Below are 27,952 nucleotides of genomic sequence, written 5' to 3' on the forward strand. Positions count from 1 at the left end.
TGAAAAATTGTAAGCTTTCAGATACCATAGCTACTATGGATATATTTAAAGAAAAAAAAAGTCATTTTAAAATAGCCAAAATAAGAGTAGAATAAATGAGTGCATTTGTCTGGTTATGTCTTCATAAGAAGGACCATGTGTATTTTCCTTTTGGTTAAAAGGCAAATTAGTAGAAGTTAGTTTCCAACATGAAATTCAGTCATCAGTAACGGTGCTTAGGATGTATCTGTGAACTAATTTGACTCTGATAGAGAATTGACCTTTGGTTATAGCAGTCAATATATATTTAGTGGTCAATTTCTGATTTTTTTTCCTGAATTGTTTTTTTTGTTTAATTAAAATAAGCATTATATTTGCCTATAAATAAGTCCAAGATGGTTTTCTCCAAAGGAGCAAACAGGTTGGCATACACATCACCCCTTTCAGGTATCCCCTGTAGAGGTATTACTCTACTAGAGCAGGGATCCACTTTGGATAACTGACACTGCTTGATAATGTCCAAAAGATGTTGCAAATATTTCAGTGAAATGTTCTGGGCAAAATGACAAGCAAGAAGAAAGCACCAGGACCCAAAACATTCTGCGCAGTAGGACAGGTACAGCCTCTTCTAGAAAACTTCTCAATCATCTTGACCCTAGCAAATTATTTCTAAACAATCACATGTGGGATAGATGATAAGTTGTCCTTCTACTGGTAAGCTCTACCTGGTTTGACTGTGAAGACATCTAAAATAGAACCCAACATTGTGTGTCTCAGGTCGACCAACAGTGGATCTTTCAGGAGAATACTTAAGAATCAAAGCAAATATAGTGTTCTTTACCTTACATCAAACAGCAATTAGGGACTCCTCCCAATGAAGCAGTGAACCATTTTGTTTAATAGTTCACGACTCCATTATAAATTTACGTAACCCCTTTTATGATGTCATTTACATTTTTGGTCTCTAAAATATCCTGTTGTAGTGAAGTTAATTTGCATTCAGCAAGCTTCTGTTTATCGGAAATAAAATTGGAGGTGCTATCATAACCACTCTATTCCACTCATCTAGTGGATGCCTTTGTATTCAACCCAATCTCCTCATGAGAAAAACTGAGACAATATGCTATAAACTTTCACACTTGAAAAAACTGATGCAAGAACTTGAGAATCTGGCAACCCTACAAGAACCATATGCTTCACTTTTATCCTACAGCTTGATCTTCCTCCACACAGATATACACATGGTAGTATTAAGATGAGAACTACAAAATGTGCAGTTTATCTCATCTCACTCTCACACGGTGTTTTATCCAGTTCAGTTGTTGCATGAAGTATTCTTCATTGCAGTTCAAATTTCACCCGATATGAAGACTTCATCACTTCTGCTGCTTTTATCCATTCTGTTGTGGATCTTTGTGATTGTCTAATTCTATATCTTAGGACAAAGGTTGCAATTAATACAAAAGAAAATCCATCCCCTAATGCCAAGGAGAGTAAATTTATGCATAAGAGTGGATTAGGACATTAGGCTTATGCAGTAAAAATCCGTAACAGATCTAGCAGAGTAAAGGTGACACCAGGAGTTTACTATATTACTTTGCACATTCTTGAACATTTTACTGGATCAAGCAAGATTACTCAGAAGCTTGTCAAAATCATTTTTAAGTAGTATTTTGGGAGAACTCAAGTTAATGCCTCAATGCTTACCTAGATTATAAAAAGTAGCACATCTAAGTGGTTTGTTATATAAAAATAATATTCTTGCTTTGTTTTCCGTACTGTACTTAGTATCTGTTCTTTCAGAGATTAGTTATCAGTGGTCTCCTGCTTTCTAAATAGGATTTTAATAGTTTGTAGAAGTGCTCCCAAATATCCAGAAATAAAGTTTGCTTCTGACTGCTCCTCTTCACTTTGAATCAGCAGCTCTATACTTACATAATGCAAAATTTTTTTGCACATTTTCTTCAGACAGCTTCACTGACACCCTTGTGTTACAGAAACGTCATTGTGTTGGATACAAAATGATGCAATAGAACTGGATATCTTTGCCATTTACTGTACTTGTCTTGTATGCTAACTTGATTATATATTTCATGATATTTATATCATTAAATGTATAATTTAACATTGATTACACAGATTTTAATTGGTCCTGGTTCTAAAAATGTCATGAACTGAGAGAAAATCTCTATTGTGAAACTGCTTATTGGTTCACTTAGACCTTTTGGGTTCTCAGATTGCAAAAGTAAATTGGGAGAAAGTATTTAAGGTTGGTATTTGCATTTAAATAAGCTCTGAAGCATAGAGACCAGAAGCAGAGAATTCCTCGCCCACCACAAATCCAATTGTAAACTCCTGTGCAAAATTCCATGTTTTGGAATAGAGAGCATCAATTTTTCAGCAAATAGCGGTTACAAACACTTAATTTGTTTAAAGTGAGGTACACAAAATACTGCCTATGAAATGATGCGGGAACCAGTGTTTGAGCTCAAGCTTTCTTTGTTCTACTCATCACTCTCCTGGAAAACCCTATAGTTTGAAATCTAACTAGCAAGTTTGGGATGAATCAAGTTTGAGCATAGCAAGACTATACGCTGGTTGCTGTCAGCACTGCCAATATGCAAGCAAGGAACTGGAGAAGACAGAATGGCTATATAAGATCGGATGCCTTTTTCTTCCATTTTGGTATAATGGAGCTGTTTTGCTCTCACTGGTCTTTTCCTTTAAAAAAATCTAAGAGTGTTTTCTAGAAACGGGTGGGGTTGGCTTTCTATATATTTGATATTTATGTCTTAATCCTGTTTTATTGGCTGTAAAACACTAACCGTCTAATAAAAGAGTATTCTCTTCCTCATTGTCGTGTTTAAGTGTTTAAGTAAAGGTTTCCCAGGTCAGCATGATATGGTAATTTTGGTCCTTTATCTAGATTTTCTCTTTTTCCATAGCACAGTTAACATTTTGATTTGTTATTCAAGACTGTTTTCTTCATTATTTCCCCTTTCTTATCTATTTTGTCTATTAGGAGGCAAAAGTGGATCTGTCAGAAACTCTTTGTCAAGCAAAAGAAAGGGGTGATATTTCTCTTGTTTTACTCGTCAGTTTCTCAAATTTATTCTATATTGAGGAAAATATAGTAATCGGCTCCCATCATTAAATGGCAAAAACAGATTAATTCCCCAGAAATAGACTGCAGTCAACTGAAATACAGTATCTTTGACTACTTTGGATCAGAAGCAATCTAATCCTATTGCATATATATTTCAGACCTCTGAAAATTAAAAACAAAACCAAACACGCAAACAGAAATCCCCTAAGCAAGCAAACCTAGTAATATTCAACATCTTAGAAACAGTTTCTGAATCCAGCACACTGGTGTTGTGGAGAATTCGAATATCCATATTAATATGTTCTTTGGCAGTCCTGCTGCCCATGAATATGACAACTGTCAGAGCCTGGAAAGTCACTCACTCACTACTGTCACAAATCTGCCTAAAAACAAAGCCACCATATGTTTATGTAAAGAGATGAGTTACTCTCTTGGCTCAAGTGCATAAAGATGAAATATAGAGCATTCATCAAAAAACTATAACATAATGCTTGGCTCTCTCCCTTCTTCCTCTATTAAATTAACTTTTTTAAGATTAATATTTTCATCCATTTTGCAGCATGTCATAAAATATAGAGTAGTACTTACTTCCAGGGAAACAAAGATCATGGGTCATGACATAGAGCAATTATTTAAAAGACAACAAGAAAAATCCAGATTCAGAATGCTCTACAGCAGCTGGAATTCACTTCTGCAAATGCAGTGCTGGGTTCTCTTTTACATGGAATTTAGGTGCCCTATTGACTTCTTATTTAAATAACCATGTGAGCCACTTCAACTTAGCGACTCAAAGCTTACTAAAAGGAAGGGCAAAAATAACCCAGTTGGAGAAAAACCTCATCTGACTTTTTATTATTATTATTATTTATGGAAAATGACTTTCTATTACATTGTTTGCTTTAGCCATCATAAGCATGTATATATGTTCCGGACAGACTTGCATGGCTTTGTTGCAGCTACTTGTTTCCATCAGTCTGCAGGAACTAACACAATAATATGCTGTCCAAAATGATTTATGATCTCACTCTGCGTATGCAAATGCCTAACTTTCAAAATGTGAATCAAACTACTGTGGTAATGTGTCAAACAACTTGCAAAGTATTTAAACAGCTGACTACACCTGTTTCCACTTTATGAGTGCTTTCAAGTTTGGGCTACTTTGATTCAAAGCAATATGTTTAGTTTAGAGCATTACTATTCACTATGAAAATTAAAATTGCCTTCTCCTGGGTATAACAATGTGATGAAGTCTAACAGCACAGATCTATTAAAATGCTGAGACCCAACTGTCTCAGACTAACTGGGTGGTTCCCGTCAGCGCAAAGGAAAGCTGTGCAGCTTGCACAGAGCACACGGCTTCCAGAAGCACCCTCCTGGATATGTGCAAAATAAGCACCAGACTAAGACATATCTGCAGGCCTGATTAGTCAGGCAGCTGTTAGTGAGCTTGAAGTCTTACAGCCTTAAAACAGGGGTGAAGACTAAGTCACAATCCACACCATCTCCAGCTGAAGAGCATTCATTTGATAGTAGCAGCTAATGCCCAATGCAGCAATAATATATTATTACTACGCATAAGAGAGGAAGGAAGGTGGAACAGAAGGCAGGCTATACACATTCACTGCTATGGGCTTAGCTAGTAGCACATTATCCCTCCTCTTGATAAAATCAGCATGGCCTCCTAGAGCACCCAGTCTCAATTGCTTGGGTAACCACTTGCATGACAGCTCCTGGAGTGCTTGTCACTTGTGTGGGGTAGGGGCACAACCTGCATGGAGAGTACCGCTCAGATAAGTGCCTGCTGCCTTAGCAAGCACTGGAAGACACCCATGTAAATGCTAGAGCTTGAAAGACAAGCATGCAAATGTCCACAACTCTACATACTTGGAAGAGGAAACTCAAAGTAAGTTGCACTGCACATGTAACCTTAGGTGCAGATGTAATGGCTGTGGATAGGAGGGGTTTAGCACTGACTGTGACATACTCCTGCTGCTGTGTTCAGTTCTGAGAGGCCCTGGGCACCACTCCACTTGGCATGTTTGTAGGGACAGATTTAGCAGAACTGAATATTCAGTCCTGCTAAAACCTGTAGATATAAGCAGAGCACTACAGACACAAAAGATATCAGGAGAAGAAACACCTGCTAATTACAGAAGTCATGGTAATTGCTATGTAAACATTGACTTGGGTAACAATATTGCTACATCTGATGTCAGCTATTATTTGAGAGCTACTATTTCTGGAGTGCAAAAAATTTTTAAAAGGGTTTTAATAAAAGTACGTTTTCAGTTTCTGAGTACAGGGACATGACCCAAACGCAGTCCAAAATACTCAGACACTAGAAGGCAAGAAAGCAAGTATCAACATTTTCTTGGACACCAAATAATCCAGTCTTTATACTTCATTCATGATTTTAAAATGCTTCATTAGCCAATGCTGGATTCACTTGGGTCATTCATAGAAGCTACATCAGTTATCTTCCAGTCAAGTTGGGCCAGATTAGTGCATTTCTCCTGTGGAAAAATTAGAAATCTTTAACTCTGAATTCAATATTCCATATAGACCTTTTTAATTAGAAAATACCCTCCTCGAGGCAGGTTAAACACAGCAAGATCCATGAAGAAACTGGAGAGAAAGGAAAGCAGATCAGATATGAGGGGAAAAAAATACACTGCATAACACAGAAAAAGGATAAAGACTCCATTTTGATTCATATTTCATTTACTAATTTCAAGTTTTCCTGGATTTCTATGTTATTGCTTGCTTGGTAGTAGCTGGGTATCTGTTGGGCTGAAATTGGTACATTGCTTTTGGTGGAAAACCTCACTGTTTCACACTATACTAGCTAGTTAAAAATAAATAAATAAATAACACTGTTGGGTCATTCTACTTTCCACCAAATTTTAACAATATTTCTTTCTTTTTTTTTTTTTTCCCTGTTGGGCTTGGTCGACAAAGTTAACGAATGTTTAATTCTTCAACTTCAATGCCTTCTTCCTTGAGGGAATTTGGAGACATTATCCATTTGTCTTTCAGCTGCCGCTTGGGTTCAAACTCATTCTGTGAACAGCCGCTAGACACTTGAAGCCTCCTGTACTTACCCCCAAGCAGTTTACAACAATGACCACAACAGCTACAACATCAGATCTCCAGCAGAATAGACAAGGCAGGAAATGTAGCTCACAATAACCAGTCTCCTTGGTCTGGCTAGCAAACCCTCCTGAGCAACTGAGTCCAGACTTCTTATATAAGAAAGGGGAGTGACAAATCCAAACATCTGACTCAACTAGCTTTAGCGGGCCGAACATATACATCTCTTCCAAGCATTTTTCTTGAAGACTGCCTCTTGGGGTCAAATGGTTCCAAGAGAAACATTTAAACTAAGGCAAAGGATTTCCCCACAAACACAGTCATAGCAATCACACACTTATTTTCCATAATAATCTGGAATTTCGTCTTGTGGCCTATTTGTGAGCCCCATGACTCTGAATGACCTCATTCCTCTCTCACTCGATCTAAGGTGAAATTCTCCCTCGTTACAGAGGGCCTCCAACTCCCATTGATTTTTAAGAGCCTAAAAGACTGAAAAAGATCCCTCTGTAATCCCACCCGTTCTAGACATACGATTTCACACAGCAGTTTCCGCTTCCAGTCCATAAACTTATGATTGAATTAGAAGTTATTCTCCATCCCAGCTCTCCCCTGAGACACCCAGTTTTGGTCTAGATACTCCAGATAGTATGTATTTCACCACTTGCTTTGCTCATTAGTTACAACAGTGAGTTTTTTAATGCTATAAGGAGACTCCTTTCAAGTATAAGCTTTGTTTCCGGCCCCGCTTCAGACACCTGAGTTAAGTGCTGGTGAAGATACAGCACAACAGTATCCAGAAGTAGGCTTTTTGGGTGTTACAGTCATATAGGTAGACAGGGCGTCTGCCAGTCCTGCACACAATGAAAAACTTCACCTTTTTGCTACTGGAATGAGGCAAGTATAGCAGAACTGGTCCTCATCTAATTGACGTAACAGAGAAAATTATGACATATAATGTACCTTTTTCCATCTCTGATTTAATAATTCACAGCCATATATGTGATGCATGCAAAATATAGTAGCAAGAAATCTTATTTAGTCAGAACTTAGTCAAAGCTGAAAGAGTTGAACAGAGAAAAAAAAAGGTCATGGGTTTGATGAAGCATTAGGCTGACAAACACATCCACAGTCAGTGCTCGAGTCCTCTATTAACATAGATTTTTCTAAGGAGGAAAAGTTAATGTTCCCCTAAAGCTGAAATTTAAATGGCTTTAGCTTTTAACACAAGACCCTTTAAATCAGAGGCTAGGTGGAGATTTTTCATTGTATTGCAAATATCTGCCCATCATCCTTCCTTTCTCCTTCACAGTGAGACCTGAGCAGCTGTGATTAGTGGAAGGAATAGCGGACTTCACTATAAAATTAATTGCTTCTATCTACATTGTTGTCCCCAAGTTTATAGCTCATTTGCTGCTGGGTTCCGCACCACCTGCTCCCTCATGTACCTAATTTTCCCTCCCACGTGGCCCAGAAGGCAGAACACAAAAGGAAATCAGAGCCTGGGACTTCACCTGAGAGCCATTAAGCGGGTTCTAACAGATCTAGTAGGGTATGGAAACACGTTATTGCAGAGGTCTTCACAAAGATAACAGGAAAGATCTGTCATGCCGTGAATGTACTTCAGTGCCTAGCTTTACTCTAAATCAAATTCTAACAATCCTTTCTCATAAATTACCATACTACAGACAGCCAGAAGTAGTGCAGAGTGGTATAAGAAATTCTTTTAAAAATATATCGATAGTGCTTTGAAGATTACCTCCATTTTACCAACACCTATATGTGTGGGTTTGTATTTTAGGTATAAATCACATTCATGCACAACATATACACCCGCTTCATATTTCCTTTCAGAATTCAAAAGATTGTCTGTTCTTGAAAATTCTCTCACAGTAAAAGAACTGAGAGCTTAATTCCCCCCTCTATATTTCTGGGGAAGTGAATGGGTTTATGAACACTTGTCAAAACTGATCAGAACCCTGTAGAAGCATTTAAAGTCTTTAACTAACGTAGGAACATCTCTTTATGTAGGAGTCAATGTTGTATTCAGAGAAGTATATCCGCCCACCTGCAGTCGGTGCTTCATTTGTTCTGTTGCATCCTCATTTTAATACAGAGAACTGACTGAACACATAAGCAAGTTATTAAATGAATCGTGAGTGACTGGTGAAAAGCTTCACAAATAGTGAGGTTAATTCAACACCCCACATGTAACCAGCAATTTATCTTTAGTGGTTTTCAATGTGGTATTAAGCTGCAAATGCAAGACATACCCTAATGATATTTTCAAATAATAACATCCTATATCTTTACCATTTTATGAAGACTTCCCAATTCGCATTATGCAGCTCTTGTTAAATGCAAAGAACACAAAACATGGTGACACCTAATTTACTCTCAATATATGCAGTACAAGAATACTGTATTTGACTCAAGCAGCTGTCACACTACCACACCTGGCAGCATCCCTCTTATTTGACATATCTAGACAAACTGTTTTGAGGACAAAGAAAAACTGACACTTAAAAAGGAAGGAAGAATAAAAATACGCTTAAATAAAATATGAGACTGCATACAAGTTCATTGCATTTGCTCTTCAGCTTGATTTTTGTTGTTTTGCTTAAGGCTACTTAATATATCAACACAAAAGATGCCTGGAGCATAGGATTCCACACCCTTCCAGCACCTGATCAAGCATCAATTAACTGCTTAGCAATAGTCAAATCCATTCCCACCTGTTTCTAATAAAGGCACAAGTATAGTTTTTGCCATTCAATATTTTTAGATGTTACTGGGAGGAATTCCAACATCCTAGAGCATGAAGCAATGCCTGCAACGCCTTAAGAAGAAATCTTCCTCCAAGTAGGGCTAGCAGGTGTGTTGTTCTTGGAGAAGAATGTTTCTTTTCATAATGCCAAGGTATTGGTCTGCTGAATGGCAGTAGCTCCCTTGGAGGCATGGGGGACTGATAATAGGGATGCCACCAGGGCTGATAACGGCAACCTTACTTGCAGTTTCAGGGCTAAACTTTCAATTATAGGGGGAGATTGCATAATGGAAAGTGGAAGTGAAATGGACTTACTGGAGTGAGACAAGTAGAGGGCATTGAAGATGATTAAGGGACAGAAGCATGTGACATATGAGGAGAGGCTAAGGCACCTAGAAATGTTTAGCTCTGGGAAGACTCAGGGACCTTATCAATGTGTATAAGTGTCTGACAGGATGGTGCAGATAAAACACCCCCAGGCTTTTCACAGTGGTGCCCAGTGAAATTTGTGCAACAGGCACCCTGAGAAAAGAAATCATTTAAGATTTTTTTTTTCCTGAGGGTGATTGGACAGTGTCACAGGTTACCCTGATGGACTGTGTAGTCTCAATCTTTGGAAATTTTCAAAATCTGACTGAGCATGGTCCTGAGAAACCTAGTGCATCTGACCTTACTTTGAGCAGGACACTGAGCTCAGCATCCTCCAGAGATCTTTTCCTGCCCCCACTAATTTGTGATTCTGTAAAATACCTTAGACAGAAATGCATTTGAAATATTCTCCCATTACTAATCCTGCTGTATCTGCCCCACGTATAAGTCACAGTTTCGTTCACTGAAAGAATCAGCCTGACATCTCCTAGTGCTGCACTGACAAACAAAAACCCATTACCCATTTATGGTGGTATATTTATGATGCCACAGTATTTAAAGTGCAAACATGCAAAAAAGGTGATTGTTGTAGAAAAGGTCTGCTTGGGGAAAAAAAAAAAATCAAGAGCACCTTTTTTATTACGTAAAAAAATGAAGACAATCATTACAGGTACTTTTTTTTGGGGGGGGGGGGGAGGGAGGGGATCTGCTTCAATAGTAAAATGCTCTCACGCAGTCTTCCACTGCAGAGGCAAGAAGCTTCTCTTGTATGTTAATGACGATACCCACTTGGATGTCCTGAAACCTTGCATGGTCCAGTGAAAAAAGGCTCAAAAAGCATGATAGTACTTCGATAAATTGCTTCGCTGATGTTTTTAAAACTACCATTTTTCAATGTCTTTGTGCTTTTTCTTCTCCTTTTCTTCCCTTCTACAAACTCTTATCTCCCTCCCCTATCCATTCTCTCTTCAAGCCAATTTTTACTTGTCCAAAAAAAAATAAAAATTAAGGATTACCTCTGGGAAAAACAGAGAAGGGAATATGGGAATAAAAGGCAACAACAGTTAAAATTCTCATGACAATCTAAAGCCAAATTTTAAAATTGAAATTTTATTCAATCTTAAAAATTACTGTTCCCACTCTGGAAGTAAACACCTTGCACAGCACAGTTCTGTCCACTCCAGGCACAACCCTGCCAAGCTGGGGCTGCCAGCTCGCTTCATTATGAAGCACATTTCTGCTTACTCTTACTGAAATTCCATAAGAGCTGCACTTCAGCTGGAAAACGGGAACAGGAAAAAAGCAGAGTTATCAAAATAAAAAATCCTAGGGGCTATAAGAACTAACATGTTTTTCAATTTATTAAATCTTAAAACCCATCCAGTAAAAATTTTGGATCACATGAGGAATCTTGAAGAAAAGCTTAACTATGAAAACACTTGCAGCTCTTCCCTCATACTATTCGTCCAAGACTGACTATGCATACAAATTGTACCTTCACATAGCTCAGTAATCCTAAAGTTTCTAGATTAGTTTCTTCTTCTTTTATAAGGAGTCAGCCCACCCTCTCAAACACATGTTCGTTTGGGGCTGTCCCAGATCACTAGTTTCTTCTTTCGCACGTTCTTTCCACTCTGATGTCCTTTTCATGCACGTGCTATTAGGAACTTCTCCTTATCACTGGTTGCTAAAATTCCCATCTGCACAGAGAGCACTTTCCAACCCCATGTTCTAACAACTAAGCCAGGGCCCCCGTGGGGAGGAGAGAAAGCTCAATAATTGAACGGATGCAGCAACGACGAAGTATCCTTTGTTTTGGGGTAACTTGCCATTATACAGGAGAAGGAGACTTGCCCAAATAGGCATCTGTTGAATGTAGGACACAATACCATATCACATCCTTTGGTGGCCCCAATCAGCTCACAGATACTCATATGGCTTCCACAGAGAGAGACTCCAGTGGTCATGGGGATGCAAAGCTTGGACTGAATTTTCCTCAGATTTGTGGTTCCCATCCCCCACTTCCAGAAGACAGTGTCGTACTCTCCCTTTTCGAATATATACTGCAGCATCTCAAAACTTCATTTACAGGGAGTATCATAAACAAAGCCTTATCCTTAAATAAGAATTGAGATGAACTTCTTTGTCATCTTCTTTGATGTACCTTTTGCACAGGTGACTCAGGTAAGACATGCCCTGGTGGCAAAGAGCTGTTGTTGGAGACCTACAATCAGATGATGGGGGCAACACTGGGCCTACACGAGTGGTTGGGACACTGCTGACCTACTTCGTGCAGCAAGCAGAGCCAGGGCAATGTGCTGGGTGGTCAGAAAGCAACTGTTCAGAAGTGCAATGCTACAGCCAGGCCAAGTCTTTGCCCAGGGCATTCTGCCTCCGTCTACTCCCTGATGTTTTGTCTTGCCTTTGGCAAAAGTTTTAATTACTTTGCTGCCACGCACACACTGTGGTGCCACTTTGTATGATGTTCTGCTGTATCAGAGTAAATATTTTGGATTCCCTATAAAATCACAGGTGCTTTGCTTTACAGAACTCAAAATCTGATAAGCCACCATAGCAGAGTACATAGAGTCTTCCTCACAGGAGTTACTTACATTCAAGTACGCAAGTGTGCCTCCTATTTCTTCTTTCCATTGTTCCTTTTCAATTCAGTACTTATTGAAAGAAGGAGGGAGAATAATAATAAAAAAAGAGCTCTGGAAGTTCTGGATATCCTTCAGAGACAATACTTCTCCTTCCCTTCACAGAAAAGTGACTCTTTTTTTTTTTTTTTTAATATTGTCAAAATTAGGAAAAGTATTTCTAAAAATGTTATAACTAACTCATTCTGGCAGAGAACAAAATTGCTTCCTCAGCATTTATTTGAACAAAAATCTGTTTTCAGTGGACCCACAGCCTCACATCTAATTCATGTAGCCTGAGCAATATCATTGAAGGTAAGCACTGTTTGTCCCTTGTGTTGGTTTTTTTTTTTAATTATTATTAATAATAAAAAAGCTTTGTTTGAAGACCTGACCATGAACCAAACCGTATCATGTTCATAGTTTGTATGAAAAAAAAAAAATCAAATGCACACAATCCAGACAGAATATCTTTCATTGATTTAAACTTTAAATTTGTCCTGTGTGTTTAGGAAATGTGGAGAAAAGCTCAGATAACAAGCCTATGAACAGCAGTTTTCTAAGCTTTTAGCCAACAGGTTGTGCTTTTCTTAATTAGGATCATCCCTTTCCACATCATTTAGGTGCTCCATAAGGGATACAATTAAGATGACCATGCTGCATAATTTTTCCATGAGTTCAGCCTTTCTCACTGCTTGCTAGCATTCTCTTTAGCTGTGTACGTAGCACCGCAGCTCTTCCACACATTGTTCTTCATTACTAGAGGTGTCAATCGCCCTGAGTCCCTGAGTTTTCCTCTCTGCTTCACACAGCTGAACTATGAACACATTTATTTTCTCCTGTTGCCAAAACTGTCAGGAGTAAAATTTTAAAACCCTGATCTAGCAGCAATACGTAAGTATGTGACAAGTCCCGTTGATTCACTGTGACTCCTCAAGTGCTTAAAGTTAAGCATTTACTTAAGCATACGCTTGCTTTGTTGGACTCCAGCACCAGTTTCAGTTTTGTACGACCTTAAGTCTCTGCACTTGGAATTTCCTATCTGGTGTATTCTCTACATTCAGAGGTGCTAAGGCACTAAACAGCATTAGATCCATGGACTTGTGTAGGCTTTAGTTCACAGAGACGTGAGCCTTAAGAACCATGTACCAAATCCTGATGTTTGAAATACTCCATCCCATTAAAAGATATAAATTCTTCCCTTCAAAGCTGTTCTTTGCTGGGCTTGCAAATGCAGCTGTAAACAGATCTAGCCCTGACACAGGAGCCCAGGCAGCACCTAGCTATGGGCAAACAATATGCATCCATATATTTTACTACTCTGGGAACGGAGCCAGTTTTCACTTGAGAATACGATATGCAAAAAAAAACTGTTAACAAAGAAACATATGTCCATCAGTCTGGACATATGCACATCACCCAAGCCATTGACAGAGTAACTAAAAATAGCTGCAATAATGTACAGGAGACTCTGACTCAGAGGTAAAACTGTCCTTTTCAGGGACTGCCAGAGGTGTACGCTACCCTTCCTGCAAGAAAATAAAATATTTGCAAGGTGCATCCACTTTTGGCTAGAATCTTCAGCCGTGCTCTAAAGAGGTTTCGCTTTGTTCTTACCTAAAAGGATACCCCTGTTAAAAGCTGATGTACCAAGAGCACCCTTTGATGTTTGTCCTCACTCTCTGACCTGCTCAGTCATACTTACTCACACCTTCTTTTCTACTATGATTTCTTGCTGCTTAGGCCTTGCACCCTTGTTCTTGACAAACGCTGGGAAGGAATCTCCTCCCTGGTGCAACGCGGGCCACCAGAAGAAGCAGGTGGCAGTTGTGAACAGACGATGAGAGACACCCAAAAGAGAAAGCTGTTTGAGAAGTAACGAATACAAGCACTAATTTATATTTTAATGATTAAAGAGAGATTAAAGCCAACAGCATCACGATTTTAACTCTGCAGCTGGTGGATTTCTTTGTCCTCTGGTCAATGAAGCTGAATTATGAGACTGAGGGAACTTCAAAAGTGTTAAAAGATGTTATAATAATAATAAGGGGAGGTCTATAATTATAGAGAGATTATTGCATATAATATATAAGTGGGTTGCACTTAAAGAGCCTCATCAAACCAATTTCCACTGCAACTCATTGATGCCACAGATGAGAACTTCAGGTGGGAGGATAAGCTATAGGAATGGATGAACACTTAAGAAACAAAGTCCTCGTTTTCATGCTAATGTCCTTGTACAGTTTAGAAGAAGGAGAGAGAAACAGTCTTTGTAGAGTATTGTGATAGCAACGCAGCATGGCAGGGGAGGAGGAAACTCCTCTGGTGCAATGATGAACAGCTTCAAATGAACATTTAACAAAGTTGTTCATGAGAAAGCAGCTGTAAGCCTTCTGCAATCCCAGCACATTTTATTATGACTGCACAAAGTGAAAAAAAGTCAATGTCTGTCTGGTATAACTAGAATGACAGAGAGCCATCGGGGACTGGGAGATTTTGATGCTACTGTCGTTTCATCCTTCTCTTGTTAGACTGCAAGAACAAGCTATGTTCTCATGGGACTGTTCAAAAAGACTTGCCTTTCCCCATGGGGAATCACTAGTTGAACTCCCTGTAATATTAGAAGGTGTTATTTAAGTTTAAATTTAACGTAAGAATATGAAATAAACCCACTCCCAAACAGCCCTCTTCCTCTGATTTGGATGTTCTTCTCTATTGCAACTCATCTTGACTTGTCATCTTCCTCTGCATCCTGCCTCAGTGACATCACTATGCCTCGCAAAGACAAAGGCACGTACAGTCTTCACTCCTTGTTCAAATGGCTGACTTAATAAAAAAAGGTATAAAAGACAAAATCAATACAGGAAATTAGATCCTGTCTATGCTCTACTGTATCACGTACAGAAGGGAAAGAAGAATGGGGGCTTAAATATCTTGACTCTCTTCCGCACTTTTCAGGGCTTGCTAGCCTTGTGCTACACCTGTAGCAAACGCTTCAGCTTTCTTGCTAACAGGACACAGGGCTGTCACTCATGGCACTTATTTCTTCTGCTGCAGTGTGCCCCAGGCACACAAGCCCTGCAAGTAACCCCAAAGCAGAAGTGGTTCTCATATCCACCACATCACACGACCCTCGCTCATTTTGAGGCTGGATCCAGAGAATAACACCTCTGTTTAAGGCCTACATTCAATCTATAAGAAAACTTTTGCTGACTTTTGCTGTTTATTTTCTCCACGACTCCAGACAGCAGGAGTCCAAAAAAAAAAAAAAAAGCTCTTGTTCTTCACAGAAAATATAGCATTTATCATCTTGTTGAAACTAAATTCTTATTGTTGTACAGCTTCTAGTGATAGTAGGAGTGAGTTGAATCTTTAGTTATGATTACACTACAACTAATTATGCTCCATCTCCTGTTTGGGGCTGCACAAGCTTTTTATATGCTTACAAAGTGCTTCTTTCTGACATCTAAGGCCTCAATCCCATTCAGCAATTAAGCTGGACAATGGTCACCACATCACCACCACCCCAGGTCAAATATCACCCAAGTCACTGGGACCCGATTTACGTGCATTCCTGTAAAATCAAACTGTTGGGATAAATTCTACTGTTAGCCTTAGCCTAAAGTAGGGTTAATATGTATTCCGTCAACTGTAAATAGCTGGAACGTGACCCTTCTTTTGTACATGTTGCACATGTTTCTGTCCATCACGACACACTAGTTTACCTTAGCATTCTGTATACAAGAGGTTTAATTCACACCACAAAACCTCCCAGTTTGGATCCAAGTTTTTTTGATTCAGCCTTCTACAAAGAGTAATGTTGATTGTTCTCATGAGAAAAATTACACAACCTCAGCTTCAGTAAGGGGCCAAATTCTCAGCTGCCATAAACTGATATTACACGAAGGTCATTACAACTGTACAGATTTACTGCATTGTAATCATTCAGACATAGGACTCAAGGCCATCCATCAGTGTTTCATATCTTGCATCATCACTTAACACTCACTTCTAAAGACAAAATACAAAGATAAATTAACCCCTCTGGGTTTTATAGCTACTAGAAGTTGCTCTGCTTAATGATGTAATTAATCTTTTCTATTGTTTGTTCCACACACCACCTCCTCTCCCCACCCTGAAATAAAAGAGTTGTTACAGCATCAATTTCTGTTGCTGATTTTTCTTCTTCCTGTCCTTTTTTACATATTTGATAGTTTACACTTAGTATTCATTCCTCTCAATTTATTTCATTCTCTCGTTAGTCTGCTGTCTAAAGTTAGCCTTCAAATGGAAATACTCATATTAAGACAGTCAATTTAGAGGGGTTAAAGATACACGCGTGGTATTGTGGTTTTTTTTTGAACTAAGGAATTGATGATCACACAGCAACTACACGGTGTCTAGCACAAGTGAATCAATTCTTGTTGAGTTCTTAAAGACCACAATGATAGGCTGAACACTGAAAATATCCAAATATAATCATGCCCATACAAATATTTGCAGACCTTGCTTTTAGGCAAAGATCACAAGAAATCACTTGTTATAAGACGTTTTTCAACTATGACAATGCCTATTGCAATGCTAGTCTCAAACAGTTCTGTCCTATTTTTCAACTGCTCTGTCCAGTGATAACCCAGACAACAACAAAAGGAAAGTAAGAAATGAACACGATGGATCAGTTTAGGGTGGGTTTATTTTTGGCAGCTTCTGATGTTTAGACTTTTTTTGAAACATCTGCTTCCCCCCTCCCTTCCAATGTCCACTATTCCAAGAGATTCCAGATTCCACTTGAAGGAAGAGGGGGAAAACACAACGAAACCAAAACCACTTCCACCATCTAATAATTCTGAGGGTCATATTCTTTTATATATTGCCAGGCTTATCAGATTTACAAGGATGTTCACATGTACACATCCATCTCAGCAACATTAATACTTTCACCAATTCCCGTCTATTAAACTCAGAGCAATGCTGATCACACACACAGAATTAAGCCCATGCTTAAGTATTTGCAGCAGCTGGGCCTTAGAGCCTATTCTTTCCCCAAAGGTATTTAGGCATCTCTGTTCCTTAATCACTTTCGGCAGCATACAAGTAGATGCAGATTTGCATACATTTACCAAAAGCATACTGCAGCCTGCAGCTACTGTAACTATACTTGCAGAAAAGGTATCTGATTTTTCAGAATTACAAAGCACCTCAGCTACCAAATGCCTTTGTGTATTTAACAAAAGCTAAGCTTGACTGAAGTATAGAGAGATCTGCAGTATCTCACTTGACACATGTACTGATGTATCGCCAATCAAAGCTATCTGTAACACCAGCTTAATCAGTTAGTCTCCAACCTTGGAGAATAACTCATTAAAGAGAAGCACAAAAGAGAAGGCAGCTCAATAGTGTTTTCAATGATACATAAATAAAGCTGCCCTGTCATGGTAAATTCTGTGTAACGGGGAAAATGGTATAAAACCTGACATTGATCTAGAACTGTGGTACCTCAGGGCATAGAAAGGGGAAAAGCCATTTAATCACTGACACTGACTGTCTCCGTGATCTGGGAGGAAGCTCATGCCCGTAGCTGTGACCCTAAGTCAAAGTGGATGAGCTCTGCACCTGAGGGAGCATGGCTGACTGATAATCAAACTGGTTTGATGGAAAATGGGAAAGGAAAACCAGCAAGATTTAGCCTGCATTCAAATGCAGAAACATTCATTCTCTACCCATTCTATTCCACCTTGTTGTTTCAAACATTTCTGTTGAGAAAAAAATAATTGAGATTCTGTTTGGAATAACAGCCTTTTAAGGAAAGTTGTTTGCAGAGCAACGATATTGGAAGATAACTTTATGCTAACGTAAATTCATTATCGTATTTACTGAATATTTCTATTCACAGTATTTTTACTTTTCAAATACTGTTGATTTCCCAGGCACCTTCCAAACTTGGAAGGAAGAGAAGCTTTAAAATATTACCCATCCTGATTTTTTCCTATTCCAGAACATTCCTGACTAGTTGCTAAGGACTTAGTTTCTGCTGTTAAAGATAGTAGATTATTTAAATTTACTTGTTTCTGTGAAAATTTAGTAATTCCAAGTTAACAGTGCTTAGCTGGTTTTAGTTTTTCATTCATTTAATTTTATAGTTACATGCCTCTGACCATTATGTATTAAGTTTATTTTTCTAAACAGCTATCTTTATAGGCTGCATCTGTCTGCCTTAACATTTTAGTTGATTTAGGAATACACTTTCAAACCAAATCTCCCATTCATCTGGACTTACCAAGTTCTGATTAACAGAGCCCATAAACAGGATCCATTTCAGAGCAAATTAAAACGGAAGGTATATTTTAATACCCTGTCTAATGTCATCCAACTTAAATGGGCAATCAGGCCAGACTAGCTTGTCTGAGGTAGCTTCCTGAAACTGGTAGATGATAGACCTCAGGTCCACAGCACCAACTGTTTTGCTCTTCAGTACTGCTTCTACTGAGTTGCACTACTTACTAATGTACTTATATGTGGAATAATGTGCATTTCTGGAAAGGAAGCATGATATAAATTGAAATTCAAGCAGTATATAGTGAATTATACATGTGCTTTGCACAGGCAAAATCTTCATCCAAATGCTCTAGTGACACTTGTGATCTCTTGTCAATGCTCTCTGCCGAATATCATACACTAACAAACCACTGAATTGCTTTAAAGTATAAATACACACCCCAAAGACTATAGGATTCTGTGCTTAAGGTTTATATTATGTTGTGACAATCAAAAAAATTGCTTTATGAACATTGCACACAAGTCGCCAATAGCTACCCTATCAGAGGATGCACATAAACAAATAAATTAGTCAATCTAAATTTCTCATTACCTAGTTTAAATTTATAGCAGCTCAGCTTTCTTTGCAAATGCATCTTCAAGTTGGCTCTTTCACTTCAAAAAGAGCACAATAGAATGCCAGATCTTTCTGAAAAGTCATTTCAGTGGATTATTTTCATTATACATCACGTTAGATTGCTTAAATGTCTAGTCAGATATCAATCTCACCTGAGCCCTGCATGGTACTGATTTGCTCTCTGACATTACGTAGATCCCCAAGGTTTCTAGCAGCAAAAAACATGCTGCTGTGTACATGGGAGAAAGTGACAGCCTAAGGATTAACCTGCTTGTTGATATTCATGTTCCAGCACATCCCCTGACAAACAGAATACTCCAGGGGTCAGGCTTCATCCTAATCAGAAAAGAGAGAATACAGATTGTTTTGATCAGAACTACATGTGTCTGGAAGGCTAATCCAAAATTAATTAGATCTGGGCTGCATAATATTCATTTGGATTTGTAAACATGGTGACGGGGGTATGAGGATTATGCAGATAGAGAACAGATAAGGTAACTAATTTGTAGGTTGATGATGCTTTAATAATGTCACAAATGTACTCCTTTGTCTTAATAATTGCTAAAAATAAGGAATATTTTGCTGTAAATTAGTATGTAGACAGCAATTCATTCAAAAATGAAGACATTTTAGCAGTCAGAATGATAATGAGATACAGATGGAAGTGGTTTTAACAACAATATTCAAATTAATATTTGAATTCTAGCACTGTAGACAGTTTAGAGCAGTACAACCTTTTTTAGATGGACTTTAAATAAAGGCAAACGGATACTGAATTATTTTCGAATGATTTACTCACTACCTTTTTTTAAACCGTGAGACTGATACATTCTGCAAGCTGACATAATACTACTGATTTCAGCAATGATACAATGATCATTTAATTTTTAAGCAGCTTCTCCCCACCCCATAGTCAACCTTCCTGTGCCTGTAAAATAAAAATACAGTATTGTGTTTAAAGATTTTTAAATAAGCGCTAAGTTACAAGAACACCAGGGCAGCTGATTATACCATCCAGAGAAAGAGAGACATTGCCTACTTAATTTCATGTGGGCTGGGAGGGGTGTCTGGGAAAATGGCCCTCTGCAGGACTCACCTGAGGAGATGAGACATACTGCAGACAAGGTTCACAGTCTGCCTAACACAACATGTTGATCAATTTGGAGGAAAGGAATGGGAATGAGAAAGCATGAAAATGGAAACTGGGAGCACTTACAAATTCATTAACAAAAGTGCCTTTTTGCAGACCAAGGTCATCCTTATTCAGCTGGTAGATTACACCTCCTCCCCTCCTGCTATCAACGCAAGCCAAGTGAGATAATAATCTTCACTTGTGTTATGAGAATGTCACAAACAGACCATTTCTCATTTTCGTTTTACAAATGGATTACTGCTGTTCCAATTCATGACCCCATTTCAATCTGTGTTGCAAGTGAAGACTTATTAAAGCTATACTGAGATTTTATCCTGTTATATATATATTAAAGCTCAATTCTACATATTTATACTATAGTTTCACCTGAAAAAATAAATAAATCTGTATTTCAAAGAGGAATGACTGAAAACTACTTCAGAGAACTGCATGTTTGACAAGATGTAAGACAATGGCCCCAAAAGCTAAGAGAAGACGAGAACGATAAAAGTGCTTGCTTACTGAATAAACCCTCCAGGACAGGTTTTATGCTGTATCTGTACAGTCCTAGTGGTGCCACTATGACCCAGCTCATGACTGGTCTTCATCAGTACTATTGCAATGAACTAGTATTTCAAAGAAAAAGCAAGTGTCAGAGTCTCACATTAGGGAAATCATATCAGAAGAATAAGGAAGCAATAAAGTTAAGATTTGGCGTTGCTCCCTCCTCACCCCCTGCAGGAGAGTAACACTGTAATTTGGAAAACATTTTCAGCATCTGACCACAGTTCCCCACAGAATTTTCTTTTGGGAAAATGCATTCCTCAGTGTTGTTATACACATTGTCAAGAGGCCATTTCCTTCCTCGCTTATTTACTGGAGTTTACTTCAGAACTGTCTTTGTAACCAAGCAGTTCACAGCTGACCTCTGAAATACCTGCTTTGGTTCTTGGCAGGCTCCAGGCAGAAAACATATGAGGTATGCTTAAAGCAGAACACTCACAGAAATAAATAGAGGGAAAAAAAGCTAGAACAAACATTTGCTATTTTAACATCAGCAAAGTCAAGAAAGTATGCTGCTGTGATATTTAATACTGCTCAGCACAATCCAAAGGGGATTGTGTAGCATCGGAACAGTCTGCTAACAATAAAAAGGATATTTGCAAAGGAGAAGAAACAGACTAGCAACGTAGTAAAGCTTACTGTGTTACATACAAACTAAAAAACTTGAAAAAAGCATTAGTCATAAATTTTCAGAAAGAACAGTTTTAGAATATGGTTACATGAATTAATTTTACCCTCAAAAGACTAGAAGATATTAACTCTAAACTGACTTGCAGCTTAGTTTACTTACAGGTGGGTGGCCAGTCACTAGTGTTGTTCTGCAGAGCTCCATTTTAGGGTCAGTTCTCCTTAATATTTTCATAAATGATTTGGATGCAGGAAAGGAAGTATACTTGAAAGTATACTAAGTTTGTAGACAACACTAAATTGTGAGAAGCTGCTGACTCCTTCAAGGGTGGAGACGTCTTGCAGAGAAATCTTAGCAAATCAGAGTGCTGGGCAATCACCTACAACATCAAGTTTACCAAGGCCAAGTGACAGACTCTGCACTCAGGGTGGCTATAGGTACAGACTGGGGGACGAGAGGCTGGAGAGCAGCCGCACAAAAAGGGATCTGGGGGTTCTGGTTGGTGGCAAGTCAAATATGAGCCAGCAGTGTGTCCTGTCAGCCAGGAGGGCCTATCCTACCCTGGGGTGCATCAGGCACAGTACTGCTAGCTGGTGAGGGAAGGGATTGTCACACTCTGTTCTGCGCTGGTGTGGCCTCACCTCAAGTGCTGTATGCAATTTGGGGCACCACATTATAAGAAGGCCATAAGGCTATTATAGAGCATCCAAAGGAAGGCTACAAAGATGGTCAAAGGTCTGGAGGGCAAGATATATGAGGAGAATTGGAGGTCCCTTGGTTTGTTCAGCCCAGAGCAGAGCAGGCTGAGGGGAGGCCTCATGGCGGCCTGCAGCTCCCTCACGAGGGGAGCGGAGGGGCAGGCGCTGAGCTCTGCTCCCTGGGGACAGCGACAGGACCCGAGGGAACGGCATGGAGCTGGGACAGGGGAAGGTCAGGCTGGGTGTGAGGAAAAGGTTGTTCACCAAGAGGGTGGTCGGGCACTGGGACAGGCTCCCCAGGGCAGTGGTCACAGCACCGAGCCTGCTGGAGCTCAAGAAGCCTTTGGACAACACTCTCAGACACACGGCATGATTTTGGGGTGGTCCTGTGCAGAGCCAGGAGTTGGGCTCAGTGATACTTGTGGGTCCTTTCCAGCTCAGGATAGTCTCTGATTGCCACCCATTTACATACTGGGTCTTCCACTAAGGATGCTTACCTCACTGTGAAACTGAGAGCTGAGAGCAGTGTCAGAGCTGCTTTGTGCAGGTCTAAGACAGGCTGCTAAGTGCACAAGCCTTGATTCACAGTTATTCCATGTAACTACGCCATAGTAAAATTAATCCAGCAAATATTCCCAAACATCCATAAAGTTTCAAATAACAATTCAGACAGGAACCTCAAAGCTCATCAGAAATACCAAAACCTTGGGGAGAAAAATAGGCTCAAAGTAATTAAAAATATTTTGCTTCCTTAGCCTAGAAGAAGGCCAATTCAGTGTCAAGCAAGGCAAAAGCAGGAAGAAATATGATGGGGATTCAATATCATATATCTTCACTTAAAAATAACCCCAAACGGAAAGTGAAGGATCTGCTCTGGAAGTATGAACTTGTTTAGGGAAATAACAAGATTTCTCATCACAAAAGACTTCTATGCTAGTCTAATTTGAAAGCTATGACCTTCCTGTGAAAATGACAAGCAGGACAGAATAAGTTCTTCAAAAGGGCAAGCCTCAACAGCAGGTACCACAAGTAGCTTAGAAAGAAAAATAAGAGAACAGGATTCCCTTGGTACCTGGTATTGGGGTATACAGATCTTACTGATCCCTTTACCTAGCTTCTGGAGCAATACGATTAAAAAACAAAACCAAAAATACCACCAATGCGGGCTTTGGAGTCCAATTTGGATACTGGAAAGTACTTGCAGGAAGGAGAAACAGGGATGGCACAAAACTCTGTTCCCCTTTGAGGAAATTGCTGCTGAGTGGCTGCCACCCTCCCTCACCACTCCAGCCACTAAAATCCAACCATCCAACAACATCAGCACAGGCCAAACGCTGCTCAGGCTCAGTTGAAGTACTTGTTTTAAACTTCATCACTTCCAAAATATTACGTGCCTCAGGCTTGACAGCATCCACAGGTTTACAAAGGATCTGCTTATGCGCTTTAGCGTGCAAACTGGCAACACAAAGCATTTGCCAAGAGCATGCACAAAGTTGCTGCCTTCTGGTCTGCTGACACTTTCCAAGCCAAGTCATTCTTCTACATTTGCATTCTGGGAATCTCATCATATATACGTAAAAACAGTCTAAACAAAGGAGATGGAAAAAAAAAAACAAACCTGAATCCAGTTTACAGTAGTCATACGGAGATTTGTGCCAGCACTCTCTAAAACAAGGGGGGACCAAGAGCTGCCAGAGCTGAATACATTTTATCCTTAAATCATGGTATTATTCTAATTAAGGAACACCCACATTTTCCTTCAGACTCTCTGAACTGCAATAGATTTTCTTCCTCTGCAGCTGCTCCTCTCCACATGCATGCAAATGGAGCCAACTATCTTTCTGTTGCAACGCAAACATTTCTGAGCTAGATCCAATCTGGCCAGTTTAGAAAAAACACTAACTGCACAACCTCATACACAGCCACACTAGCTGAAAAAAACTTCACTTTTCAGCTTCATCAAAAAACTTGTATTTCCATAGCATTACTGCCCTAAATATGCTACACTTACACCAGTTAATGGAACCACACAAATACTTTGGAGAAACACTGCCTGCAAACAAAATATAGTTTTCAGTGATCAATGATAGGCCCACATCAGTTGTTACTAGATCTTACAAGTGATACCAACAGTCAGTGGTTAACAGTGTCAGAGCGTATATCAATTTTGATAAAACAAAACGACAAAACCAGCCAAAAATATCACAAAAAACACACGAGAAAAATTCACCATTTTACTTGGAAAGTCACATCATATAATAAGGGACAAAGTCATCTATGACAGCATTATGTTTTATGGCAAAACACAAGGATTAGAGAGAGAAAAGCACGAGGATTAAAAAGAAGTGATCAAGTAACAGAAACGATCCCGCTGAAAAACATGAAAATAATACAGTATACACATACTAAATCCAGAATTTAAACAAGACAGAGAAAATATAGCCCCAAGGGAAGCCACATCACTAGTTGGAGGTGAGGATTCAACACTGGAAATCAAATTACAAACAACCGTACTAATATAAAATTGCATTAAACATACAGTTATAATCCTAAGGAGGATATAGTGATGTTAGCATGATTGTTCTTTTAGAAGCATAGCCTTTTGTTGTGAATGTATCAGAGCAAACTGTACACTACAAGTACCTTGCTGCCATATAAATACATCTACCCTAAGAGGATGTGTTACTTCTACTAATATTTCTCTAATCCAGTGTAATTAAAACAGATGAAAATACTAATCAAGTATTTTATATGTAAGTTTGCCCAGAGAATTGTAATCCAATAGCACTTTCTCCTCAGCCACAGATTTTGATAGTAATTTTAGCTTACTGTTTTATCACTTTTTTTTTTATACATACAGGGAAAATGAATGATATGAAAACAAATTCATTAATGTTTGTGAAGCATTAGGATCCTAGATTAACAAACCTCACTGAAAATACAACATATATAACAATCACCTTCTGAGATGAATAACATGAAGAGTAGAGAAATATAAAAGGAAAAAAATAAACCACTGTTCAAACAGCAATGATACTCCAATACCAAAAAGCTTTGACTGAACACTATCCACAACAAAGAAAATATTTATATGAAAAAATGCAAATGAACACCCTCATTCAGTTTATACGCACTATGCACAACTGAGCATAGTATTAACTTTTAACTTTATTTTGTGCAAGTCTGAAGTTTTTAATTCAAGAGGCACATTTTGCAGCCTAACAGCTGCAAGCACATATTGCTTTTGTAGTAGCACTCCTTAAAGAGAGCAATAAAGACAAAGTGCAGTAGAATTTTCAAAAGTTGTGTGGTGTTACATTTTGTAAATAAATACATTTTTTTTCTCCTATTAGTGAAAGTAGGAAAGCCAAACTGTCAAAAGAAGTAGGTTGAAGAAGAGGTTATTTAAAAGATAATGTCAAATCTTAGCAGGTTGAAACAATTGCATTTTACTCCTAAAATACATGACAAGTTCTCTACTATTTGTAAAAACAAACAAAAAAATAAACCCATACCCTAAGGAGTAAAACTAAAACAATTGCACTAAACAATATCCAAGAAAAATACAACTGTTCACAAGGTAGGTCTTCCTAATACTGCTTTAAAGACCATCTTAATCACCTTAGAGATCTACTCTATTTTCCTATATTTGCACAATTACAATTGATGACTGTTACAAGCAACGAAAGACAAAAAACATTTTACAAGTAACCCTCAGTCCATCATCTTTCTATTATCAAAGTTTGTGTATATATATATATATATGCACATGTAAATAGAGGAAAAACTATGAAAGAGCATCAACAGATAAAATTATTGTTAGTAAAGTCACACAGAGATTTTTTTCTTGTCCTAAGAATATTTTTGAAATTTCACAAGTTACGTATTTTATATTCTTACACTGAGACAATTTAGATAACTTTTACAGCATCTAGATGAAGTTAGGACAACCAGTTTCTTTGTTGCTGCCAAAAATCCCCAAAGGGGAAATGTAAGAACACTGCCTAGCTTCAAATCATCTTTCTCCTACACGATTCCAAATGCTGATTTTCAGCAAGATCCCATACGGCTAGGTTGAACATAGCAAAACACACCACATTGACACAGGAAAACAAATGAAGGATCACTTACAACCCCACCAGCGCAGGAAGAACCACGGTCTCGAAGAGCTTGCTGCTTGCACAATGCTGAGCTGGGAAGCGTTTGGTACGTATGCCCATATTTAAAAGATCTTCCTCAGAGCATTTTGGGTGGTACCTCTATAATCAGTCTCCTCAGGAGCCAGGGTAACACCTGCTGAGTTCTCCGAGAAGCACAGAATTGGGTCAGGCACACAGATGAGACACAGAACACCTTGGTCTGGTTGCCCTCCTGCATCTAGGGCAGGGTAGGGGTAGCTTGGTCCCAGCTGGCCTACTCTTGTGCGGTACTCCTAGTCACCTGGTATGTCATCAATGAACAGCACATGGGCTTCTCCCATTTGATCAGAAATACCCCTGAAAAATCATTCTTGAAGAAAGATCTCACATTTCTATGTGAAACTGAGTTACATGCCTAGAGATTCCTCTCAAACTGAGCAACCATTGAGTAATACCCTATAAAAAGATGAAGATACTCACAGCTTTAAAGGACTCAGGACAGGCAGCCTGTTGGATGGGGGCACCCAAGGTGTAGGCAGGTGGTCCTGAGGCAGCGCACTTAGCTCAGCTCGAAGGCCACCACAAGAAATATGTCAAGAAATCCCTGTCAGTCATACTGCAGTGGTAAATATATCATCTCCAGCTACAATATGAAATGGCTAATTGACTCTCAGTAAACCTGGGACACCAGTTTTCTAATTTCAACACAGATGAATACTGTATTAGCAGCTCAGGCTGTTTGCTTCCTGTGGGCTAGGAAACAGCTGCTAAAGAACATGCTGCTCTTTTGTTTGCTAATTAATCAATTATAAATTTTATAGGTGACATATGATACTAATAACCCCCCTCAAAAATGAAACCTATAAGTTGTTTATATAGAATATACTAACATAAAGCTACTGCCACATCAAGCAACTTATTTTACTTACACTGGTTATTTTTCACTTCTGCTACAGATATAAAGCAGAGACTGTGAGAAAAGCTCACTTTGATGAATTTCTGTCCTTACCATTATAAACAAACCTGATAGCTACTTTCAGTCCAAACTGACAAATTAAATAGAGTTCTACATCAGTGCAAACTACGGTTTGTATTCCTAGAGCTCAGTTGTACTTTCTATCCCTCTGTCCCTACCTGTCCTATCCCCGGGCCTCAGCTGCTGTAAGTTAGTGCTGCTCCTTAGACAACAGCTTAGCAGGAAGAGTTTCAACCAGCTGAAGATCTCTGGGCCTTCATGTGATATTTTAGTTGTCTTATCTTTCCAGAACCAGAAAAATGATTCCTTATACTGACTTTTCCCATCTGAGGCTTTAACCTCTGAACAATGTATGGAAATCCACCAGTGCCCCCCGCAAAAAGAAGGTCCTCTGCTTCACCCAGCCTCCTCTTCCCCCTAGTAATGATACTGGGAGCCATTTACTTTCCTTGAGGGAGGTTGCCATGTGGCACCCATGTGGGAGGACTGCTTGGAGGGAAGAGGATTTGCACCTAGGCTCTCATCAAAGAGAAGCACTACAGATGGTTTGCACTGCAAGTCTCAAGGAGGGTAGGGTCTGGGGCTGCCTGCTCCTACATGCTGAATAACGCCTGAAATCAAACTTTTATGTAGGAACTGGTCCAGACCTCACATCCCAGGAGCACCTAACAGCCTTTCCAGGAGCATTGCTTAGCAAGGATGCTCTGGCACACCGGTGGAGCTGCATGTTGAGCTGGAAGACATCAGCGATCTGCTTCCACTGCAGACAACGTCTGTTGTTTCTGCCATAGACACTTCTCAAATCATAAAGCAAATGATCACAGGAAGAACAGCACATCAAATTGGTTCTGAAATGAACCAGGTAGAACAGCTTTAGGCTCAATTCCTTTTATAAACTACATCTATGATTAATTTAAGCACTGCTCATGAATCAAAGGATAGTTAAAAGGATGTAATTTAATCTTTTCTAATT

General features: G+C 39.0%; 1 protein-coding gene across 7 annotated transcripts in view; it reads right to left on the reverse strand.

Moving 5' to 3' along the window:
- The window catches only part of LOC308188157 (uncharacterized protein), a 112,630-nt gene extending 86,195 nt beyond the window's left edge, over positions 1 to 26,435 (reverse strand). For 3 of the 7 annotated variants that reach the window (XR_013945184.1, XR_013945186.1, XR_013945188.1), the window contains exon 1: positions 25,996 to 26,435. Coding sequence is in view for 1 of the 7 variants with exons in the window: in XM_080576895.1 (XP_080433021.1) it covers positions 25,996 to 26,084 (89 nt within the window). In the remaining 6 variants the exon portion in view is untranslated. The remainder of the gene's footprint in view (positions 1 to 25,995) is intronic. The other 4 variants (XR_013945185.1, XR_013945187.1, XR_013945189.1 and 1 more) reach the window with 2 other exon arrangements.
- Positions 26,436 to 27,952: the final 1,517 nt, after the last annotated feature.

Source organism: Anser brachyrhynchus, assembly GCF_964034855.1.
Source record: "Anser brachyrhynchus genome assembly, chromosome: 1".
NCBI classification, from domain to species: domain Eukaryota; kingdom Metazoa; phylum Chordata; class Aves; order Anseriformes; family Anatidae; genus Anser; species Anser brachyrhynchus.